The sequence below is a fragment of the Taudactylus pleione genome, unplaced genomic scaffold (genome assembly GCF_031769625.1).
Source record: "Taudactylus pleione unplaced genomic scaffold, aTauple2 ptg000744l, whole genome shotgun sequence".
Lineage (NCBI taxonomy): Eukaryota > Metazoa > Chordata > Amphibia > Anura > Myobatrachidae > Taudactylus > Taudactylus pleione.
Window position 1 is genome coordinate 85,359 of NW_028285146.1, and position 24,498 is coordinate 109,856.

Genomic DNA, 24,498 nt, shown 5'->3' on the forward strand with positions numbered 1-24,498 from the left:
TGTACATGTGATTTCTTAGTTTTTTTTGTTTATTAAATTAGCAAAAATCTCTAAAAAACTTTTTACACCTTGTCATTATGGGGTATTGTATGTACAATTTTGAGGACAAAAATGAATTTATTCCATTTTGGAATAAGGCTGTAACATAACAAAATGTGGAAAAAGTGACGCGCTGTAAATACTTTCCGTATGCGCTGTATGTGATACATCTGTGACACCCCTGAAAGGGTTTATTGGCCAGTTCATATATGTACATGGTAAATTATATAGAGTGCATTGTCTTTTAATATAATGATAATTAATGTATTTTTACACAGTTAGTAGGTTGGAGAGCTGCCAGTTTTTATATCTATATATCTAGGAATATTATCCCCTTATAGAGGAGAACGTGGACTGAGCTGCCCACATTGAACTATGGACAACAGGGGACACCTTCCCCTATAGTTATCTAAGTGGCCAGTGATATTTATATGACCCCCTCCCAAAGAGAAATATGGTGCAGCCTGCCCTTGCTAAGAGACTAGTGGGCACGTGCCAGGGACAGTTCATGCAGCCGCTGTACTGAGGGGGGGAGAGAAAGCCCATAGAGGGTTTCGTAATGGAGCAGCAGAGCGGTGCGTACGGTCGGCAGGAAGCTGACCCTCACACGACCGCTGTTATAAAAGGGACTCCCGCGGTTTTTGCTGGGAGAGTATCACCTGAGGTAAAGCAGTCGGGACTTACCGCAGCGCGCTGGAGGACAAAGCCATTGCCAGGACAGGTGCGAGTAACTGATGGCAGAAGGGCTGAGTGCAGAGCAGCCAGAGAACTGCACGGACACTTCCGGGAGGAAGCAGCATCAACGGGGGCCGCCCCCCCCCAAGCCTTCCCCTTTTGGTGACAGACAGCTGGGCCGGGGAGTGCCGAGAGCTGAGGTGCGACTTCCATTGAACAAGAGCAGGACTAAGGTGGAGCAGTGAGGGCGGAGCAGCGAGTAATAAATCGCATCCCTGCTACCTTGCACCCATCAGTCAAAGATAGCTCCCGGCCAGGTGGAGACTAGTAGCTGGGGAAACATTAGTAGACTCAGTGCAGTATTGCAGATAGTCCCCAAAGACTGAATTTCCATCACACAGGCAAAGGGAATTGGGAATAACAGCAGTGCAGGCAGCGTTCCCTACAGTGACAGTCCCTACACCAGTAGTGTAAATTCATCACAGACGCCCGGAGGCAAGTTATAATTTGTTGCCACCCGTCACAACCGCTGACACTGTAATGTAGCAATTTGCATGCAGACAGGCTATAGATAGATGAAGGCAGCAGCTGATGGTCTGACATGGAGCTCTCCACTAGTGTATGGTGGCTTCTCAGGTGCCGGGAAGGGGTGCCATGTATTGGGCGGCTGTGACGTTACACTCTGGGTACATAGTTACAGCCCTAAGTGGGGTGAATATATTGTGGACAATGGAGGTGGTGCCCCGTAAGAGCTGGAGCCCGGTGGCAGGCGCCTCCATTGTCTCCCATAGTTCTGCCCCTGCCCTACACCTCAGAGTATACTAACCTCAGCAGGAGGCAGAGGGCCTGATTCAGAGCCGGACACTCTGACAGAGCGCTCGCTCTGAATCAGGGCTGGTCTTTCTTTTTTTTAGAACGGTCTCCTGGCCGCTCGCATAGCTGTGGGTGCCCTTCTGCTCCACGGGAGGTTTCTGTCCTCCCTGAGCTCGCCTTAGGACACCTGCGTTACGGTTTGACAGGTGTACCGCCCCAGTCAAACTCCGCACCTGCCACTGTCCCCAGAGCGGATCGCTGTGACCACCCACAACTATAGCGTGCAACCAGGAAGATGGTCAGGATGTTCAAGACCATCGCCACCATCGGACTTGTGATGAGACCCTTGTTGTAGGGTCTCGTTGCCGCAAGCCCCAAAGAGATTTCGGCTATAACACTTGTGATGTCAGTGGGGCCGGCCCCAAACGGTAGGCGTTCACCCCCCCCGGTCCGCCCACCAAAGGGAGCGTGCTGTCACTCAACATCGACAGCACGCCCCTTTTGAAGCGAGACCCGGAGTAACGGTTTGCCCGTCGCTATCCGGGTCTCGCGCATCCATCGTGCGCATGCGCTCTGGGCCACCATCGACCCGGTTGCGAGCGCTCAGCGCTTTCGACCGGGTCTGAATCAGGCACAGAGTTCCCTACAGTGACAGTCCCTACACCTCAGAGTATACTAACCTCAGCAGGAGGCAGAGTTCTCTATAGTGACAGTCCCTACACCTCAGAGTATACTAACCTCAGCAGGAGGCAGAGTTCTCTACAGTGACAGTCCCTACACCTCACAGTATACTAACCTCAGCAGGAGGCAGAGTTCTCTACAGTGACAGTCCCTACACCTCACAGTATACTAACCTCAGCAGGAGGCAGCGTTCTCTACAGTGACAGTCCCTACACCTCACAGTATACTAACCTCAGCAGGAGGCAGAGTTCTCTACAGTGACAGTCCCTACACCTCAGAGTATACTAACCTCAGCAGGAGGCAGCGTTCCCTACAGTGACAGTCCCTACACCTCAGAGTATACTAACCTCAGCAGGAGGCAGCGTTCCCTACAGTGACAGTCCCTACACCTCACAGTATACTAACCTCAGCAGGAGGCAGCGTTCTCTACAGTGACAGTCCCTACACCTCACAGTATACTAACCTCAGCAGGAGGCAGCGTTCTCTACAGTGACAGTCCCTACACCTCACAGTATACTAACCTCAGCAGGAGGCAGCGTTCTCTACAGTGACAGTCCCTACACCTCAGAGTATACTAACCTCAGCAGGAGGCAGAGTTCCCTACAGTGACAGTCCCTACACCTCACAGTATACTAACCTCAGCAGGAAGCAGCGTTCTCTACAGTGACAGTCCCTACACCTCACAGTATACTAACCTCAGCAGGAGGCAGCGTTCCCTACAGTGACAGTCCCTACACCTCAGAGTATACTAACCTCAGCAGGAAGCAGAGTTCTCTACAGTGACAGTCCCTACACCTCACAGTATACTAACCTCAGCAGGAGGCAGCGTTCCCTACAGTGACAGTCCCTACACCACAGAGTATACTAACCTCAGCAGGAGGCAGAGTTCTCTACAGTGACAGTCCCTACACCTCAGAGTATACTAACCTCAGCAGGAGGCAGAGTTCTCTACAGTGACAGTCCCTACACCTCACAGTATACTAACCTCAGCAGGAGGCAGCGTTCCCTACAGTGACAGTCCCTACACCTCACAGTATACTAACCTCAGCAGGAGGCAGCGTTCTCTACAGTGACAGTCCCTACACCACAGAGTATACTAACCTCAGCAGGAGGCAGCGTTCCCTACAGTGACAGTCCCTACACCTCAGAGTATACTAACCTCAGCAGGAGGCAGAGTTCTCTACAGTGACAGTCCCTACACCTCACAGTATACTAACCTCAGCAGGAGGCAGCGTTCCCTACAGTGACAGTCCCTACACCTCAGAGTATACTAACCTCAGCAGGAGGCAGCGTTCCCTACAGTGACAGTCCCTACACCTCACAGTATACTAACCTCAGCAGGAGGCAGCGTTCTCTACAGTGACAGTCCCTACACCTCAGAGTATACTAACCTCAGCAGGAGGCAGAGTTCTCTATAGTGACAGTCCCTACACCTCAGAGTATACTAACCTCAGCAGGAGGCAGCGTTCCCTACAGTGACAGTCCCTACACCTCACAGTATACTAACCTCAGCAGGAGGCAGAGTTCTCTACAGTGACAGTCCCTACACCTCAGAGTATACTAACCTCAGCAGGAGGCAGCGTTCCCTACAGTGACAGTCCCTACACCTCAGAGTATACTAACCTCAGCAGGAGGCAGCGTTCCCTACAGTGACAGTCCCTACACCTCAGAGTATACTAACCTCAGCAGGAGGCAGCGTTCCCTACAGTGACAGTCCCTACACCTCACAGTATACTAACCTCAGCAGGAGGCAGCGTTCTCTACAGTGACAGTCCCTACACCTCACAGTATACTAACCTCAGCAGGAGGCAGCGTTCTCTACAGTGACAGTCCCTACACCTCAGAGTATACTAACCTCAGCAGGAGGCAGAGTTCCCTACAGTGACAGTCCCTACACCTCACAGTATACTAACCTCAGCAGGAGGCAGAGTTCCCTACAGTGACAGTCCCTACACCTCACAGTATACTAACCTCAGCAGGAAGCAGCGTTCTCTACAGTGACAGTCCCTACACCTCACAGTATACTAACCTCAGCAGGAGGCAGCGTTCCCTACAGTGACAGTCCCTACACCTCAGAGTATACTAACCTCAGCAGGAGGCAGAGGGTCTGATTCAGAGCCGGACGCTATTTGTGCTCGCTCGTTTAGAAAAAGGGGCTGGCTATTTAAATTGACCGTTCGCTCTTTGCGGTCTGTTGACGCCTCTATGTCTGAACGAGCTAACAAAACATGCGGACGTTATGTTGAAAAAAACGCCCCCTGGCCGCTTGCATCATACATCATCTCCGCTATTTATTTGATTAATCGAGTACATCGAACGGCGTCTGAACTGCTCGCTATTCTTGTGGTTGCACTTTCCTACCGCAATCATGCGAGCAGTTCTGGCTAAAAGACACCCAACTGACGTGGTCGATGACGCTGCTTTGTTAATTATGCACACCCATAAAACGCCCGTTTTGACCGTTTGGCACGCCTGCGTTCGGATCTCCACTCTCCGTTTTCAAGCACCTTCCCCTGTTACCACCCACAAACGCCTCATCCTGTCACTCAAATTAGCAGGCATTTGCTATTTTGCGAGCACACGATATTTGGCCGCACTGACTGGTTCGCGCATGCGTACTAAAACCCGTACGCATGCGCAGTTGTGCGAACATCGCTCTGAGCGAATGAGCAGCTGCTTACGAGCGGCTCTGAATCAGGGCCTGAGTTCCCTACAGTGACAGTCCCTACACCTCAGAGTATACTAACCTCAGCAGGAGGCAGAGTTCCCTACAGTGACAGTCCCTACACCTCAGAGTATACTAACCTCAGCAGGAGGCAGAGTTCCCTACAGTGACAGTCCCTACACCTCACAGTATACTAACCTCAGCAGGAGGCAGAGTTCCCTACAGTGACAGTCCCTACACCTCACAGTATACTAACCTCAGCAGGAGGCAGCGTTCCCTACAGTGACAGTCCCTACACCTCACAGTATACTAACCTCAGCAGGAGGCAGAGTTCCCTACAGTGACAGTCCCTACACCTCACAGTATACTAACCTCAGCAGGAGGCAGAGTTCCCTACAGTGACAGTCCCTACACCTCACAGTATACTAACCTCAGCAGGAGGCAGCGTTCCCTACAGTGACAGTCCCTACACCTCACAGTATACTAACCTCAGTAGGAAGCAGAGTTCTCTACAGTGACAGTCCCTACACCTCACAGTATACTAACCTCAGCAGGAGGCAGCGTTCCCTACAGTGACAGTCCCTACACCTCACAGTATACTAACCTCAGTAGGAAGCAGAGTTCTCTACAGTGACAGTCCCTACACCTCACAGTATACTAACCTCAGCAGGAGGCAGCGTTCCCTACAGTGACAGTCCCTACTCCTCAGAGTATACTAACCTCAGCAGGAGGCAGAGTTCCCTACAGTGACAGTCCCTACACCTCACAGTATACTAACCTCAGCAGGAGGCAGCGTTCCCTACAGTGACAGTCCCTACACCTCAGAGTATACTAACCTCAGCAGGAAGCAGAGTTCTCTACAGTGACAGTCCCTACACCTCACAGTATACTAACCTCAGCAGGAGCCAGCGTTCCCTACAGTGACAGTCCCTACACCTCAGAGTATACTAACCTCAGCAGGAGGCAGCGTTCCCTACAGTGACAGTCCCTACACCTCAGAGTATACTAACCTCAGCAGGAGGCAGCGTTCTCTACAGTGACAGTCCCTACACCTCACAGTATACTAACCTCAGCAGGAGGCAGCGTTCTCTACAGTGACAGTCCCTACACCTCAGAGTATACTAACCTCAGCAGGAGGCAGAGTTCCCTACAGTGACAGTCCCTACACCTCACAGTATACTAACCTCAGCAGGAAGCAGCGTTCTCTACAGTGACAGTCCCTACACCTCACAGTATACTAACCTCAGCAGGAGGCAGCGTTCCCTACAGTGACAGTCCCTACACCTCAGAGTATACTAACCTCAGCAGGAAGCAGAGTTCTCTACAGTGACAGTCCCTACACCTCACAATATACTAACCTCAGCAGGAGGCAGCGTTCCCTACAGTGACAGTCCCTACACCACAGAGTATACTAACCTCAGCAGGAGGCAGAGTTCTCTACAGTGACAGTCCCTACACCTCACAGTATACTAACCTCAGCAGGAGGCAGAGTTCTCTACAGTGACAGTCCCTACACCTCACAGTATACTAACCTCAGCAGGAGGCAGAGTTCTCTACAGTGACAGTCCCTACACCTCAGAGTATACTAACCTCAGCAGGAGGCAGCGTTCCCTACAGTGACAGTCCCTACACCTCAGAGTATACTAACCTCAGCAGGAGGCAGCGTTCCCTACAGTGACAGTCCCTACACCTCACAGTATACTAACCTCAGCAGGAGGCAGCGTTCTCTACAGTGACAGTCCCTACACCTCACAGTATACTAACCTCAGCAGGAGGCAGCGTTCTCTACAGTGACAGTCCCTACACCTCACAGTATACTAACCTCAGCAGGAGGCAGCGTTCTCTACAGTGACAGTCCCTACACCTCACAGTATACTAACCTCAGCAGGAGGCAGCGTTCTCTACAGTGACAGTCCCTACACCTCAGAGTATACTAACCTCAGCAGGAGGCAGCGTTCTCTACAGTGACAGTCCCTACACCTCAGAGTATACTAACCTCAGCAGGAGGCAGAGTTCCCTACAGTGACAGTCCCTACACCTCACAGTATACTAACCTCAGCAGGAAGCAGCGTTCTCTACAGTGACAGTCCCTACACCTCACAGTATACTAACCTCAGCAGGAGGCAGCGTTCCCTACAGTGACAGTCCCTACACCTCAGAGTATACTAACCTCAGCAGGAAGCAGAGTTCTCTACAGTGACAGTCCCTACACCTCACAGTATACTAACCTCAGCAGGAGGCAGCGTTCCCTACAGTGACAGTCCCTACACCACAGAGTATACTAACCTCAGCAGGAGGCAGAGTTCTCTACAGTGACAGTCCCTACACCTCAGAGTATACTAACCTCAGCAGGAGGCAGAGTTCTCTACAGTGACAGTCCCTACACCTCACAGTATACTAACCTCAGCAGGAGGCAGCGTTCCCTACAGTGACAGTCCCTACACCTCACAGTATACTAACCTCAGCAGGAGGCAGCGTTCTCTACAGTGACAGTCCCTACACCACAGAGTATACTAACCTCAGCAGGAGGCAGCGTTCCCTACAGTGACAGTCCCTACACCTCAGAGTATACTAACCTCAGCAGGAGGCAGAGTTCTCTACAGTGACAGTCCCTACACCTCACAGTATACTAACCTCAGCAGGAGGCAGCGTTCCCTACAGTGACAGTCCCTACACCTCAGAGTATACTAACCTCAGCAGGAGGCAGAGTTCCCTACAGTGACAGTCCCTACACCTCACAGTATACTAACCTCAGCAGGAGGCAGCGTTCTCTACAGTGACAGTCCCTACACCTCAGAGTATACTAACCTCAGCAGGAGGCAGAGTTCTCTATAGTGACAGTCCCTACACCTCAGAGTATACTAACCTCAGCAGGAGGCAGCGTTCCCTACAGTGACAGTCCCTACACCTCACAGTATACTAACCTCAGCAGGAGGCAGAGTTCTCTACAGTGACAGTCCCTACACCTCAGAGTATACTAACCTCAGCAGGAGGCAGCGTTCCCTACAGTGACAGTCCCTACACCTCAGAGTATACTAACCTCAGCAGGAGGCAGCGTTCCCTACAGTGACAGTCCCTACACCTCAGAGTATACTAACCTCAGCAGGAGGCAGCGTTCCCTACAGTGACAGTCCCTACACCTCACAGTATACTAACCTCAGCAGGAGGCAGCGTTCTCTACAGTGACAGTCCCTACACCTCACAGTATACTAACCTCAGCAGGAGGCAGCGTTCTCTACAGTGACAGTCCCTACACCTCAGAGTATACTAACCTCAGCAGGAGGCAGAGTTCCCTACAGTGACAGTCCCTACACCTCACAGTATACTAACCTCAGCAGGAGGCAGAGTTCCCTACAGTGACAGTCCCTACACCTCACAGTATACTAACCTCAGCAGGAGGCAGAGGGTCTGATTCAGAGCCGGACGCTATTTGCGCTCGCTCGTTTAGAAAAAGGGGCTGGCTATTTAAATTGACCGTTCGCTCTTTGCGGTCTGTTGACGCCTCTATGTCTGAACGAGCTAACAAAACATGCGGACGTTATGTTGAAAAAAACGCCCCCTGGCCGCTTGCATCATACATCATCTCCGCTATTTATTTGATTAATCGAGTACATCGAACGGCGTCTGAACTGCTCGCTATTCTTGTGGTTGCACTTTCCTACCGCAATCATGCGAGCAGTTCTGGCTAAAAGACACCCAACTGACGTGGTCGATGACGCTGCTTTGTTAATTATGCACACCCATAAAACGCCCGTTTTGACCGTTTGGCACGCCTGCGTTCGGATCTCCACTCTCCGTTTTCAAGCACCTTCCCCTGTTACCACCCACAAACGCCTCATCCTGTCACTCAAATTAGCAGGCATTTGCTATTTTGCGAGCACACGATATTTGGCCGCACTGACTGGTTCGCGCATGCGTACTAAAACCCGTACGCATGCGCAGTTGTGCGAACATCGCTCTGAGCGAATGAGCAGCTGCTTACGAGCGGCTCTGAATCAGGGCCTGAGTTCCCTACAGTGACAGTCCCTACACCTCAGAGTATACTAACCTCAGCAGGAGGCAGAGTTCCCTACAGTGACAGTCCCTACACCTCAGAGTATACTAACCTCAGCAGGAGGCAGAGTTCCCTACAGTGACAGTCCCTACACCTCACAGTATACTAACCTCAGCAGGAGGCAGAGTTCCCTACAGTGACAGTCCCTACACCTCACAGTATACTAACCTCAGCAGGAGGCAGCGTTCCCTACAGTGACAGTCCCTACACCTCACAGTATACTAACCTCAGCAGGAGGCAGAGTTCCCTACAGTGACAGTCCCTACACCTCACAGTATACTAACCTCAGCAGGAGGCAGAGTTCCCTACAGTGACAGTCCCTACACCTCACAGTATACTAACCTCAGCAGGAGGCAGCGTTCCCTACAGTGACAGTCCCTACACCTCACAGTATACTAACCTCAGTAGGAAGCAGAGTTCTCTACAGTGACAGTCCCTACACCTCACAGTATACTAACCTCAGCAGGAGGCAGCGTTCCCTACAGTGACAGTCCCTACACCTCACAGTATACTAACCTCAGTAGGAAGCAGAGTTCTCTACAGTGACAGTCCCTACACCTCACAGTATACTAACCTCAGCAGGAGGCAGCGTTCCCTACAGTGACAGTCCCTACTCCTCAGAGTATACTAACCTCAGCAGGAGGCAGAGTTCCCTACAGTGACAGTCCCTACACCTCACAGTATACTAACCTCAGCAGGAGGCAGCGTTCCCTACAGTGACAGTCCCTACACCTCAGAGTATACTAACCTCAGCAGGAAGCAGAGTTCTCTACAGTGACAGTCCCTACACCTCACAGTATACTAACCTCAGCAGGAGCCAGCGTTCCCTACAGTGACAGTCCCTACACCTCAGAGTATACTAACCTCAGCAGGAGGCAGCGTTCCCTACAGTGACAGTCCCTACACCACAGAGTATACTAACCTCAGCAGGAGGCAGCGTTCTCTACAGTGACAGTCCCTACACCTCAGAGTATACTAACCTCAGCAGGAGGCAGCGTTCTCTACAGTGACAGTCCCTACACCTCACAGTATACTAACCTCAGCAGGAGGCAGAGGGTCTGATTCAGAGCCGGACGCTATTTGTGCTCGCTCGTTTAGAAAAAGGGGCTGGCTATTTAAATTGACCGTTCGCTCTTTGCGGTCTGTTGACGCCTCTATGTCTGAACGAGCTAACAAAACATGCGGACGTTATGTTGAAAAAAACGCCCCCTGGCCGCTTGCATCATACATCATCTCCGCTATTTATTTGATTAATCGAGTACATCGAACGGCGTCTGAACTGCTCGCTATTCTTGTGGTTGCACTTTCCTACCGCAATCATGCGAGCAGTTCTGGCTAAAAGACACCCAACTGACGTGGTCGATGACGCTGCTTTGTTAATTATGCACACCCATAAAACGCCCGTTTTGACCGTTTGGCACGCCTGCGTTCGGATCTCCACTCTCCGTTTTCAAGCACCTTCCCCTGTTACCACCCACAAACGCCTCATCCTGTCACTCAAATTAGCAGGCATTTGCTATTTTGCGAGCACACGATATTTGGCCGCACTGACTGGTTCGCGCATGCGTACTAAAACCCGTACGCATGCGCAGTTGTGCGAACATCGCTCTGAGCGAATGAGCAGCTGCTTACGAGCGGCTCTGAATCAGGGCCTGAGTTCCCTACAGTGACAGTCCCTACACCTCAGAGTATACTAACCTCAGCAGGAGGCAGAGTTCCCTACAGTGACAGTCCCTACACCTCAGAGTATACTAACCTCAGCAGGAGGCAGAGTACTCTACAGTGACAGTCCCTACACCTCAGAGAGTGTGCAAAGCTAGTTAATTCACTGAGAGAAATTGACAGATACCGTGCATGTAGAGAGGAACAGCAACACTTTTGGTCTGGACTCACAGAGTGTAGCCAGGAGAGATTACAGCTATTAACTTTCAGTCAGTTCAATTGGATACGGCTTAGCTGCTACTAAAATAGCAAGTGTTACATAAAAAGACATTGGCCCTGATTCAGAGCCGGACGCTCTGACCAGAGCGCTTGCTCTGAATCAGGGCCCACCTCCATAATTATGGAGCGTCCTCCTGGACGCTCGTATAGCTGTGGGTCACCACCCACAGCATATACGAGCGTGCAGGTTGATGGTCGCGATGGTCTTGACCATGGCGACCATCGCCACTGCGAGCAGAAGCCTGCGGTAGAGTTTCTCAACCGCAAGGCCCGGAGTGATTTTGGCTCTATCAGAGCCAAAATCATTCCCACTGACATCACTAGTGATGTCAGTGGGGCCGGCTTCTGACGGTAGGCGTTCCCTTGGCAACGCCTCCGTCTCGCAGGCACGCCCCCGGCACGCCCGCCAAAGGGGGCGTGCTGTCAATCAACATCGACAGCACGCCCCCTTTGATCAGACACAACGAGCGAAGGAAAGTCCTTCGCTCGTCGCGTCTCGCGCATGCGCACGACGGAGCTCCCTCCATCGTGCGCATGCGCAGTGCACACCATCGATCCACTTGCGAGCGGACAGCCGCTCGCGAGTGGGTCTGAATCAGGCCCATTGTACCCAGTCAGTTATCTAAACTTTAACTGATTAAACAAGCAGCAGCAGTGCAGGATTTTGCAATAATAAAGGATCCTTTTATCTCATCCTTATAAGCTATTCTTCAACCCGGGCAACGAGGTACAAACACTGGGCCTGATTCAGACCCGGTCGCAAGCGCTGAGCGCTCGCAACCAGGTCGATGGTGGCCCACTGGGCATGCGCACGACGGAGCCGGCTCCGTCATGCGCATGCGCAAGACCCGGATAGCAACGGGCACTCCTTCGCTCCGGGTCTCGCAAAAAAAGGGGGCGAGCTGTCGATGGTGAGTGACAGCTCGCCCCCTTTGGTAGGCGTGCCAGGGGCGTAGCCAGGCAAAGAGAGGCATTCCCGAAGGAACGCCTACCGTTTGGGGGCAGCCCCACTGACATCACAAGTGATGTCAGTGGGAGAGCTTCCGGCTCAATTTGAGCCGAAAGCTCTCTGGGGCTTGCGGCAATGAGACCCTACCACAAGGGTCTCGTCGCAAGCCCGATGGTCGCGATGGTCTTGACCATCGCGACCATCATCATGGCTGCTCGCTATAGCTGTGGGTGGTCACCCACAGCTATGCGAGCAGCCAGGAGGCCGTTCTAAAAAGAAAAAAACCCGGCCCTGATTCAGAGCGAGCACTCTGTCAGAGCGACCGGGTCTGAATCAGGCCCACTGATTGTTGGTTAACTAATATCTTGCATGCAAAGATAGGACTAGTGACTTTTGTCTTTTATTTTCTTGGTGCACCAAGTAACTGTCAGTAATGTTATATGCATGATTGTCATTAACTGGTTACTCCCACAGTTGGATCGAGAATCCAAAGTTCCAGATTTATAAACAAAAACATGGATCGGAGTGTAGTTTATTCTTTTAAAAGAGTGTCAATGCTCCTGTAATGTAAATGTTTAATGTAAAGTCACTGTACAGAATTGCCTTTTAACATCTAAGTACTGTTAAATACTTCTTGTGAGTGCATCCTATTGCCTGTATCTAATACTTACCTTCCGGTTGGAATCCGAACCATCCAGAGTTGGGGAGCTGGTAAGGAAACACTACGTTACACTACACCCCACACCTAGAATAGAATCCTCATTGTGTTTGACACATCCTCTTCCCTTGCAGAGGAATAACCTGCATATTAATGACAATGTCCTGCATTCGGCATATGAGCTGGGAGTAGAGAAGGTGATTTCCTGCCTGTCCACCTGCGTCTTCCCAGACAAGACCACTTATCCCATCGATGAGACTATGGCAAGTGACCCCCATGATGTGTGATAGATCTCTCTGAATACAGTATATATATCTCCCTGTATTCATCTGTCCCCGTCCATCTATCCTCTGCAGATCCACAATGGGCTTCCTCACAGCTCAAACTTTGGCTATTCCTATGCCAAGAGGATGATCGACATCCAAAACAGGTAATATGTGACCTGCGTGAGGCTCATTATGCAGCATGTGGGGGGGCTATGTGCAGGGGTATAGCTGGGGATTGCCAGTCCCTCCCCCCCCCCCCCCCCATCACTGGCTGCACATTAGAGGGACTATAAGTAGCCATTCTGTCCTTTATTAATGTCGGTTTTTAGGTTTAGTCCCCTCTTTATGCCAAGTGCTGTCTCCAAACATCCGTATACAGGAGCACATGCAAATACTGCTCCAATAGAGGAGAAAGGGATGTCTTTATGGTCTTTACCATCTAATCCATTAACCATTGAGATCCAGAGCTCAGCAGTGACCAGTGTATCCCCTTTGCTCCAGGGCTTACTACGATCAGCACGGCTGCAGATTCACCGCCGCCATCCCACCCAATATCTTCGGGCCGAACGATAACTACAACATAGAGGATGGACATGTCATGCCGGGTCTCATCCACAAGGTGTATCTGGCTAAAAGTGAGCATTGCTTCCTATGTAGCTTCTTCCCACTACAGCCCTATCTGTGTGGAGTTTACATATAGTTAACAGGCTGCGGTGGTGCGAATCTGTGTACAAAAGCAGCCACCTCCTAAATGCTTAGAGACGCATTGCTTTCTAAAAATATACAGGTAGGTGAATTGGCTACCAACAAAAAATGAACCATAGTGTGCATAATATGATAGGGAATATAGGCCCTGATTCAGACCCACTCGCAAGCGGCTGTCCGCTCGCAAGTGGGTCGATGGTCTGCACTGAGCATGCGCATGCGCCAGATGCGACGAGCGAAGGACTTTCCTTCGCTCGTTGTGTCTGATCAAAGGGGGCGTGCTGTCGATGTTGATTGACAGCACGCCCCCTTTGGTGGGCGTGCTGGGGGCGTGCCTCCCTGACGGGGGTGTTCCCACGGGAACACCTCCCGTCAGAAGCCGGCCCACTGACATCACTAGTGATGTCAGTGGGAGTGATTTTGGCTCTGATAGAGCCAAAATCACTCCGGGGCTTGCGGTTGAAAACCTCAACCGCAGGCTCCGGCTCGCAGTTTCGATGGTCGCGATGGTCACGACCATCGCGGCCATCAAACTGCACGCTCGTATAGGCTGTGGGTGGTGACCCACAGCTATACAAGCGTCCAGGAGGACGCTCCATTTTTATGGAGGGCGGCCCTCATTCAGAGCGTGCGCTCTGCTCAGAGCGTACGGCTCTGAATGAGGGCCATAGAGTGTAAGCTCCACTGGGGCAGGGACTGGTGTGAGTGGCCAAATATCCTCTGTAAAGCGCTGCGGAATATGTGTGCGCTATATAAATAACTGGTAATACATAAATAAATATAGCTGGGTCGGGCCAGATCCCTGTAATGTTGGTACTACCCTTACTGAGCCCCTCTCCGGCCCTTCCTGTCTCCGACCGTGTCTGTTCCCTGCAGTAGTTCTGCCGCTCTGTGATTTTTAATGTGTAGAATTGTACATTGTGATTTCAGAAAACGCCACAGCGTTCTCCGTATGGGGCACCGGAAAACCGCGGCGGCAATTCATCTACTCTCTGGTGAGTCGTTGCGTCACATTGGTGGGGGCAGTAGTCAGGTCAGCGGATGATTGGTAGGATAATTTCTATACCTTTTACTTTGTGTGTGTTCCTCTCCTCTAGTCTGATTGTGGAATATATCGGGAATGAATCTTGACCACTTCTAGTTAATATTCCTGAATTTATAATAAGATGATTTGCAAATTATGATCAACTTTTCTGCTGCCTCCTGGTAGAACAACAATTTTATTGGTTAATTCACTAAGAGTCGTGTCTGGTCCGAGATTGCCTCACGTTCAGCTTCGCTGAAACACGGGAGACTTTTGCCAGCTGATACACTCAAATTTACCAAGAACCATGATTTGCTGAATTGTGTTTTTCGATGGTCTATGTGATCATGTTTCTCCCTGAGTCCCCTATGTCTGACCGTAGCCAAACACTCTTGAACATGCGGCCTGCACATATCCATAAAGGGGTCTCCCCTCTCACCAGGTCTAGGCTGAAGCCTGTGACTCTTCCCTCCACCCCTGGCTGGTGGATGTTAATAATAGATGACTACTATTTTTTTTTTTTTACCGTGGAACTGCAAGTGCCAGTGGCGCAGGTCTGTTCTCTTTTCCAGTAGAGTCCCAGCCATGCCAAAAAAAACAAATCGAAATAACGCACACCCCTCGGACATTGAAGACATGTATGTGTATGTGTTTCCTTTTAAATGATGGAGACCGCATAGTTTCCATCATTTGCTGAGCTGCCAGCCAATCAGAGGCCGCTCTAGAGTAAGAGGCAAATGTAATACTCGCACTGAATATTCTATCTCTCTCTCTCCTTGTACAATAAACTTTTTTTTTCTGACACCAACAAGGTCTACTAACACTTCTATCACAATTGCACAGGCTCGGCGTCAAAAACTCCCACACAGTTAGTTTGCAATCAGTACCAGTTGTAGTGTAACCTTAGTGGTTTAATAGCCTCCTCAAAGACTGGGTTATGGGGTATATATGGAAAAGACAAAAAACGTACAATGCTTGGTTACAGAAATATTATGAAGAAAAAGGATACAAGTTACAAAGACAAATATGCTACAATTTCAAATAAAAAGAGAAAACACTTATACAGATTCAATACACAGCTAATTTGTCTGGGAGGAACGGAAAGAAAATGCAGGAACACAGAAATTAATCCCCCAAGTTTAAACCCTGAACAAAGAGTTTTCATACCTTTTTTAAATTAGTTGATCATCACACCCCCTAGATGATGACATCTAAGTCTCTGCTGATTGGCTGACCAGTTAAATCAATCTGGGATCACCCCAGAACTGCCCATGGAATTTTAACTTAAATACAAATAAATCTGCATAACTCCTTGTGTAATGAGCACCGAAAATATGGTTTACTTGCATTCATCTGTTATATAAACCACAACGTGAGTGTAAGTATGATGCATTGTGATGTGTAAATGGATAGACACCTAATTTATTTGAAGCCATTCATCTGAGGGATTTCCAAATTACCCCTAACCTTCAAATAGACTTCAAATATTTTTATGGGATGTTGCAAATTCCTAACGATTATGGAAATATCAATTGTATGTCAAAATTCAGACTCCATATGGTGAGGCTTTGATCTCTGCCTAAATCTAATCACACCTGAGTGATCAAACTGAATACAGTTAGTGGTTTGATTACCTCAAACTGGGCGCCATCAGACCGACAACCTCACTCCATTCATCTCATAGATATAGGCTGTGTTGATGAATGTCCTGTTAGGCAATTCACTTGTCCTGCAGACAGAGTTAGCATAACTGAATGTACATTTAGATTGGCACTAACCCTAGACCACCTCCTTAGGATTTCCTGAGAAATTAACACACTAATGGCTCTTAATTCAATCATCTTCGCTAGTATGACATGGCTTAACAAATGCCATTGCTATGCTCTTCCATGTACAAAACTAGTCATCCTAAATAATGGTAAACAACAGTCTACTGATCTGTGTTGGTCAGAGTTTTAACAGTGCATCAACCAGAAACATAACTTGCAATGTGTTCTAATATCTATATTTCTCAACAAGGTCAATTCAGTTACACAGGTGCGAGTACAGTATACTGTGTATATATAGGGCTCTATGAAAAAATTCATGATTCTGATACGAGATAGGGCAGCGAGGGGGCGATTTCCGATGCCTGCATTTGTACACTGTTGTAACGGCAACTCGCCCCTTGCATGTGGGGGGCGAGTTATTTGGATTGAGCCCTTAGTACAGTAACAAGGGTAGAAAACTGGATCTTTGTCTTTCAGGATCTGGCCAGACTCTTCATCTGGGCGCTGAGAGAATACACAGAGGTGGAGCCGATTTTACTGTCCGGTAAGACCATGGCTGTGTCTCTATTATTAACATGATAAATGACACCACAAAGGGTATGCAGCGTCTTATAGAGTGTATATACATTACAGATAAAGGGGTATCAGTGAAAGCCGGACCGGATGAGATTCCGGAACACCGGACCGGACCAGCTCCCTGCAGCGACCTTTGCCGCGGAGGAGCTGTTTAAGTGCGTTCCCTTCCGGATGGTGTGTCAGGCTGTCACAGGTTGGGGGGAGGAGCGATCATTACAGTGTCTCCCTGCCCGGAACATCGGATCGGACCAGCTCCATGCTGCGATCTCTGCAGCTGTGGAGCTGTGTAATGCGATGCCCATCCGGGGAGGTGAGATCACAGCCGGCTCCCCGCACGCTGCTGCTTCTGCTGGTCCCGGACTGTCAGCCCTGCTCAGAAGCGCTATCTGTGCGCTTCTGTCACCCGGGGGACACTGTGGGAGAGGTCACATACAGGCTCTTCTCCTACCTACCCCCGCTGATGGCTACTGCTGCCCCTGGACCGGACAGAGATTGGAGGGGGGGGGGGAATTTGGTCAGATATTTGGCATTTTGTATGTATTACATATAACCACTAATAAATATTAATGGTGGAAGGTTAAAGGGTGTAGCCCTAAGCTGAGTGATTAGGAATGCCATTACCAGTCACATTTTTAAAGATTAAAAAAAAACACCTCCATTTATTGTGCAGAATTTAACTTTTTACTATTTTAGTCATCAATTCTGGTAGACGGAATGTGGCCCAGACCACCTTTAAGTCACCCATTCGTTTTATCATTCTATTTGTTAACTTATAGGTGGGTGGTTTGAAGAAACTGGAAAAGAGGAAAATGGCTCCTCTTACCAAGGAATATATATGGGTAATTTGTAACCTCCCACAAATCCTATGATAGGCTTATCACATCAACTGACCACTACCTAACCACACCTTACCCAGCCTTAACCCTTAACTAACTAACAAATTTTAAATATCAAACAGGGTGCTTATCTATCCTCAAACTTAATTAAGTATTCGTATGCATATACAGTCATTCCTGATGCCGACACAGGGCACATACCACCTTATTCAGCCATTCTGGGTGCCAGAACGGGGCATAGCCCACCATAGATAGCCTGGACTGGTGTGCCGACCACTGTAGATAGCCATTCAAGGTGCCGGCATGGGGTGCAGACCACCTAAGATAGCCTTTCTGGGTGCCGGAATGGGGTGTAGGTCAGCTTATAGCCAGAACAGACTGCAGACCACTTAAGATAGTCTTCTAAGTGCCGGAATGGGGAACAGACAGTCTTAGCCATCTGGGTGCCAGAATGGGGTGAGGTCAGCTTAGATAGCCAGAACGGGCGCTGAAACTAGGGCGCAAGCCACCTTAGATAGCCAGAATGGGCTGCAGACCACCTAAGATAGCCGTTCTGGGGCGCAGACTACCTGAGAACTGTTTTGGCTACCTGAATGGGATGCATGTCACCTTAGATAGTCGTTCTGGGTGCTCAAGCCACTTGAGAGAGCCATTCCGCGGGCCGGAATGGGGTGAGTTCAGCTTAGATAGCCAGAACAGGTGCCGTAATGGGGCGCAAGCCACCTAAGATAGTCATTCTGGGTGCTGGAACGGGACATAGACCACCTAAGAGAGCTGCTCTGGGTGCCGTAACAGAGCACAGACTACCATAGCCAGCCATTCTAGATTCCGGAACGGGCTGCAGGCCACCTTAGATAGCCGGAACAGGCTGTAAGCCACCTAAGATAGTTGTTCTGGATGCCAGAACCGGAAGCAGGACATCTTAGATTGCTGTTCAGTAGATCAGAATGGGGAGCTGACCATGATAGAGAGCCTTTAGGGTACCGGAACGGGGCACAAACCACCTAAGAGAGCCATTCCGGGTGCCAGAACGGGGAGCAGGCCATCTTAAGGTGCCCATACATGGTGTGATTTTTTTTTTTTTTTCTTTTTACACGATTTGGCTGTTTTTGAACGATTGGAACAACCAGTCATGTAAAAAGTGCTGCGTGTGCATGATAACGATGCCGTTGCGCATCCCCGCCATCGTACATAGCCGTCGCAGATCAACTAAACCTGCAGAAATATATCGCCCTATCTTCCTCGATTTGAATGACATTGTTCCGTGTGTGTGCACACAGAACAATGTCATGCACAAAACAGATGATGTAGCACGGACCATGGAGATCCGATTTAGATACAGTCATTGACACAGAGCACGAATGGCATCACTGACACCCGTCTGTGATGCTGTGGTTAAAAAATAAAAAAGAAAAAAATGGCGTGGCCTTCCCCACCCGCTTCCCAAAGAGCAACTATTGATACCTCATTTAAACCGCTATGCAATCCTACCTATACCTTCTAAAATCCTGCCTATACCTTCTAAAATTGTCGCAATTTAGCGTAATGAGTCGCACAGTAAATAAATGCCTTCAGACTTCGAATGTGGTTCCAAAGCACAAAAAGTTATTATTCAACATAAAAACAGATGGTTACATGCTGTGATCTAAAGACAATTAGCACAAATAAATCATACAGACCCAAGGTACAGTTGTTATATACGCACGCGCTCTGGGCCCAGATACCGGCATCAGCATTAGAAACCTCAGAGAGAGCGCACATATATACTCTTGCAAGGATAGGCATTACAATAGACAAGTTTGGCATGATTCCATTGGTTCTTCTTAAAGGTGTTTCTGTTACAGGATAGTTTATTGGACAATTTCAAATGGACACAAACAGCCTCCAACCGCCCTTTGTGTCCTTCTTCCCGCTGCATGCTAATCTAAGCTGCTAACATTACACAGTACATTTTAATGTTTTAACTCTCTATAGTCCATAGTTTGCAGACGCAGGTTCCGATCTTCTCACCGATGGTACCTGAAATCTGTGGAGACAGTGGATCAGTATAACACCAAACACGGTCTGCTTACCATGTACTAAACCTTAGATAACAAATAACCTTTATTACACAACATTAATAATCACTGAATAAACCTTGAATATTATACTTTAATACTAGGGAACCTTTTATGTAAGTGTGCAGTGTGTAAGTATTGGGGAATTGGGAAAAGACGCTAGTTAGCGTTGTGCGACTAAGTGTTTTGTGGAGTACATAATGGGACGTGCTTTGCAGGGATAATCATTTAATATGTTTTAGTGACTGTCTGTATTTACATGGTGAGGACATTTAACTTCTTTCTATTGCGTGGGAATCACACAACGCTAAATAATAGCATCGCCGTATGTACTTATAATGGCAAGTTCCACTAAAATGGCGCTGGGGGGCCAGTCGCAAAATGGCGTCTCATTGCCATTCGCAAAATGGCGTCGTGCAGATCTGATTTTTAAACCGATCCCGTCTCCAATTATCCGGCTTCGACACAACCATCCCCGGGCTTTTAGTGACCCAGTACTGGTTGTGCACTGTGAGAACCGCAAAGGTAACTTAAGGTTACTTTCGCGGTTCTCACCATTGATTTCGATGGTGAGAAATGCTCATTGGCTGAGAGGCGGAAGGCTCGCCTCTCTCAGCCAATGAGAGCTCAGCGGCGGGGTTTCCATAGTGAAATCCCGCCGCTGAGCTCTCATTTGGGAAGTACCGTCCTTATAGGATGTTACTAAAGTCCGTGGGTTAGGGAAATGCATGTTTTTATTTTGCCAAGTCCAGGGATGCCTACTGTGGAATTAAGAGGTCCGGAACTTTGCATAGGAAAAGGTGAGTAAGGATATTTTTGTTTACAGGTACCCTATGGATTATCTATATGGACAAGAGGACCGATGGCTACAAGGATACATAGGTGAGTATGTGTACATGTATGCTTAATAAACGTATACTTTGTACGGTGTGTGTGTGTCCTGTGTTTACTTTTAATATTGCTTTTGCTGTAGAACTACAGTTACCAGCGGGCCCGTAATTCCCCGCATGCTGGTACTTGTGGTTTTCCAAGTACCAGCATGCGGGGGACACTTGCTGGGACAAAAGACAATATTTTCAACACTTTCAAATGCACTACACTACATAATCAAAACGGCACCCACCTCCCAGGGGTGCCGGGGATAGCCCCGGGCTATCAGCCTATGCCTGGGTTACCCAGAGATCCCCAGCCTGGGCTGACTAGCAGTCAGAGTTAATGCTTCGGCGGGGGGGCAAGGGCTCCCCTGGCTGTGGCATTAGCCCCCCACTAGAAAAAGTCCGGTGCTGGTTCTGGATAATACAGGGGGACCCTACTAATTTTTTCCCCCTGTATATCCAGAACCAGATTAGATCCCAGTGCTGGTTGTGCAACATACGGGGGATCCCTATGTTGTTTGTCCCCCGTATTCTGGTTCTGACTAGCCCGGTGCTGGTTGTGCTTAACTAGAGGGGACCCCAAAGCCAGCACTGGGTCACTAAAAGCCCTGGGCTGGTTGCTCTTTTGGGGGGGGGGGGGAGACGCCATTTTTATCCTTCTTTTTTTTTTTAAACAGGAATCTTTTTTTTTTTTTTTTTTTAAACAGGAATCTTTTTTTTTTTTTTTTTTAACCACAGCAGCAGGGACAGGTCTCAGTGATCCTGTCTGTGCTTCTGTGTCAATGACACAGATGCATGTAGCACAGATCTCCCTGGTCCGTGCATGCATCTGTGTCATATCGCATCTCAATCTAATGAATATGGAAATCATTACATTGTGCACGATAGATTGGGTGCACATCGTTTACTTCAGCTGCCAGAGAGCGTTCAAGGGAGATTGCATATGACATTGGATCATTTGCAAATCGCACCGTGTATGGGCACCTTTTAGATAGCTGTTCCGGAGAGCAGAATGGGGAGCTGACCATGTTAGAGAACTGTTCTGGGTGCTGGAAAAGGGCGCAGGTAACCTTATCCAGCCGTTCAGGGTGCCCTGACAGGGCGCAGAACATTCTAGATTGTCAGAACACCTTATCCAGCCGTTCAAGTTACCGGAACATGAAGCTGAGCACTTTTGACAGCCGTCCTGGGTGCCGGAACAGAGCACAGACTACCACAGCTGTGCCAGAACGGGATGCAGACCATCTAAGATAGCCGTTCCTGGTGCTGGTATGGGGCGTAGACCACCTAAGATAGCCTTTCTGGGTGCCAGGACGGAGACCACCTTAGATAGTCATTCCAGATGCCACAACGGGGTGCAGACCACCTAAGATAGCCATTCTGGGTGCCAGAATGGGGAGCAGGCCACCTTAGATAGCCGTTCCGGGTGTTGGTATGGGGCTTAGACCACCTTAGATAGCCTTTTTTGGTGCCGGAACGTGGAGCTGACCACCTTAGCCAGTAAGTGTAATAAACCAGTGTAGCTAATGTTCCTGATAACTAACTTTACCTAAAAGTGGTCCCAAGGCCCGTACAGCAATGTTTCACCATATCTTAGAATTTGGAGGAAAGGGCAAATCCCTTCCTTCTGTGAACCATTTCAAGGCCATTGTACAATGAAATCATATTGATACCAAATAGTTTGTGTTCACATCAATGAGACAGAGTGTACGAAAAAAAATATTTATTTCAATAATGTTCCTAGGCACAAATCAAAAATTATAACTAAACCAAACAGGGACTAGACCGGGCAAAACAAATTAGCTACTACGCTAAATCCGGTCCGTAGTGCAGTTAGTATCCAGTAGGCGAGTTAATATTGTGAATGGTACTTGTCATGCCTTCAGCATAGGGTTTGTTAAGTTACATTAATTCATATTAGCAGCCCCACCTAGTGGTCAGGACAGTAGCATCTTAAATCTGATCCATTTTGTTCCTCCTAAGATGCCTTAGCAGTCTAGCAATGCATTCTGTAATAAAGGAGCTGTAAGCAGCTATTTCCTCCACAGACATCGCTTCATATGCTCAACCTGGTATAGCATCTGATGGTGAGTTTCTAAGCTTCAACTGCGCCATCATAGATCTGCTTAGCCAGTTATGTATGTTAGCTGTACTATGTCACACTGCAGCCTATACTTTGCATACTGTATATTTCATGCTGTTTGCATATTCCATGTTATGTATATGTTTGCCTTGCATTTCCATGTACATATTGTAATTGCCTTTTATTGTTTACATTTACAGTTTTACCGCGCACACTGGCTTATACGCACGTATCTGTGTACATTCATACAAGTTCTTATATTGAATAATAAATTCCGTTCTTCAGACCACATCTGACTGGATTATTGGAAGATAGAGTATTGGTTATGCTGGCTGCTCCAAATTTGTCAGACACATAGAGGGGTATTCAATATGGGAGCGAAAAGTCCGTGCTGGACTTTTCGCTCCACATCGGAGATTTTTCTGGGATAAAGTATCGGGCACGCGCCCGCTTTATCCCCGTATTCAATATAAAATCAACGAAAACGGGACCTGGCGAAGTGGTATTTGCGATAAACTACGAAATTTTCCTGGAAAAAATTGTAGGACCCCCTAAAGCTGTAAAAACATGGGGGATCACTATGGGTACCCCCGTTTTAGCCTGCAAATGAAAGTCGGGGATTTAAATAGCTGCGGCAGGTGCTTTTTTCCCGACATTGAAGAAGTGTTGCAGAAGATCACTTAGATTATTTTTTTTGTTTTTGTAAGTGGTCCCATCAAATTTGGGGTACATGAAAATGGGTACTAGCATATTTTTATGTCCCTAAAGTATTTTTTTTTTAATTCTGCAATTGTGCACCTGCCGCTAATAATCTATTCTAGAAAACACCTGCCGCTATAAATCTATTCTAGAATACACCTGCCGCTAATAATCTATTCTAGAATACACCTGCCGCTATAAATCTATTCTAGAATACACCTGCCGCTAATAGCCTATTCTAGAAAACACCTGCCGCTATAAATCTATTCTAGAATACACCTGCCGCTAATAATCTATTCTAGAATACACCTGCCGCTAATAATCTATTCTAGAATACACCTGCCGCTAATAATCTATTCTAGAATACACCTGCCGCTAATAATCTATTCTAGAATACACCTGCCGCTAATAATCTATTCTAGAATACACCTGCCACTAATAATCTATTCTAGAATACACCTGCCGCTATAAATCTATTCTAGAATACACCTGCCGCTATAAATCTATTCTAGAATACACCTGCCGCTAATAATCTATTCTAGAATACACCTGCCGCTAATAATCTATTCTAGAATACACCTGCCGCTATAAATCTATTCTAGAATACACCTGCCGCTATAAATCTATTCTAGAATACACCTGCCGCTAATAATCTATTCTAGAATACACCTGTCGCTAATAATCTATTCTAGAATACACCTGCCGCTAATAGCCTATTCTAGAATACACCTGCCGCTAATAATCTATTCTAGAATACACCTGCCGCTAATAATCTATTCTAGAATACATCTGCCGCTAATAATCTATTCTAGAATACACCTGCCGCTAATAATCTATTCTAGAATACACCTGCCGCTAATAATCTATTCTAGAAAACACCTGCCGCTAATAATCTATTCTAGAATACACCTGCCGCTAATAATCTATTCTAGAATACACCTGCCGCTAATAATCTATTCTAGAAAACACCTGCCGCTAATAGCCTATTCTAGAATACACCTGCCGCTAATAGCCTATTCTAGAATACACCTGCCGCTAATAATCTATTCTAGAATACACCTGCCGCTAATAACCTATTCTAGAATACACCTGCTGCTAATAATCTATTCTAGAATACACCTGCCGCTAATAAT

The 24,498-nt window shown here is 48.2% G+C and overlaps 1 protein-coding gene across 1 annotated transcript in view; it reads left to right on the plus strand.

The window, feature by feature from the left end:
- The window catches only part of LOC148477122 (GDP-L-fucose synthase-like), an 88,574-nt gene that overhangs the window by 24,695 nt on the left and 39,381 nt on the right, over positions 1-24,498 (plus strand). Inside the window, exons 3-7 of the mRNA XM_088457186.1 lie at positions 12,610-12,738; positions 12,832-12,905; positions 13,243-13,376; positions 14,377-14,441; positions 16,717-16,783. Of these exons, the coding sequence (XP_088313312.1) occupies positions 12,610-12,738; positions 12,832-12,905; positions 13,243-13,376; positions 14,377-14,441; positions 16,717-16,783 (469 nt within the window). The remainder of the gene's footprint in view (positions 1-12,609; positions 12,739-12,831; positions 12,906-13,242; positions 13,377-14,376; positions 14,442-16,716; positions 16,784-24,498) is intronic.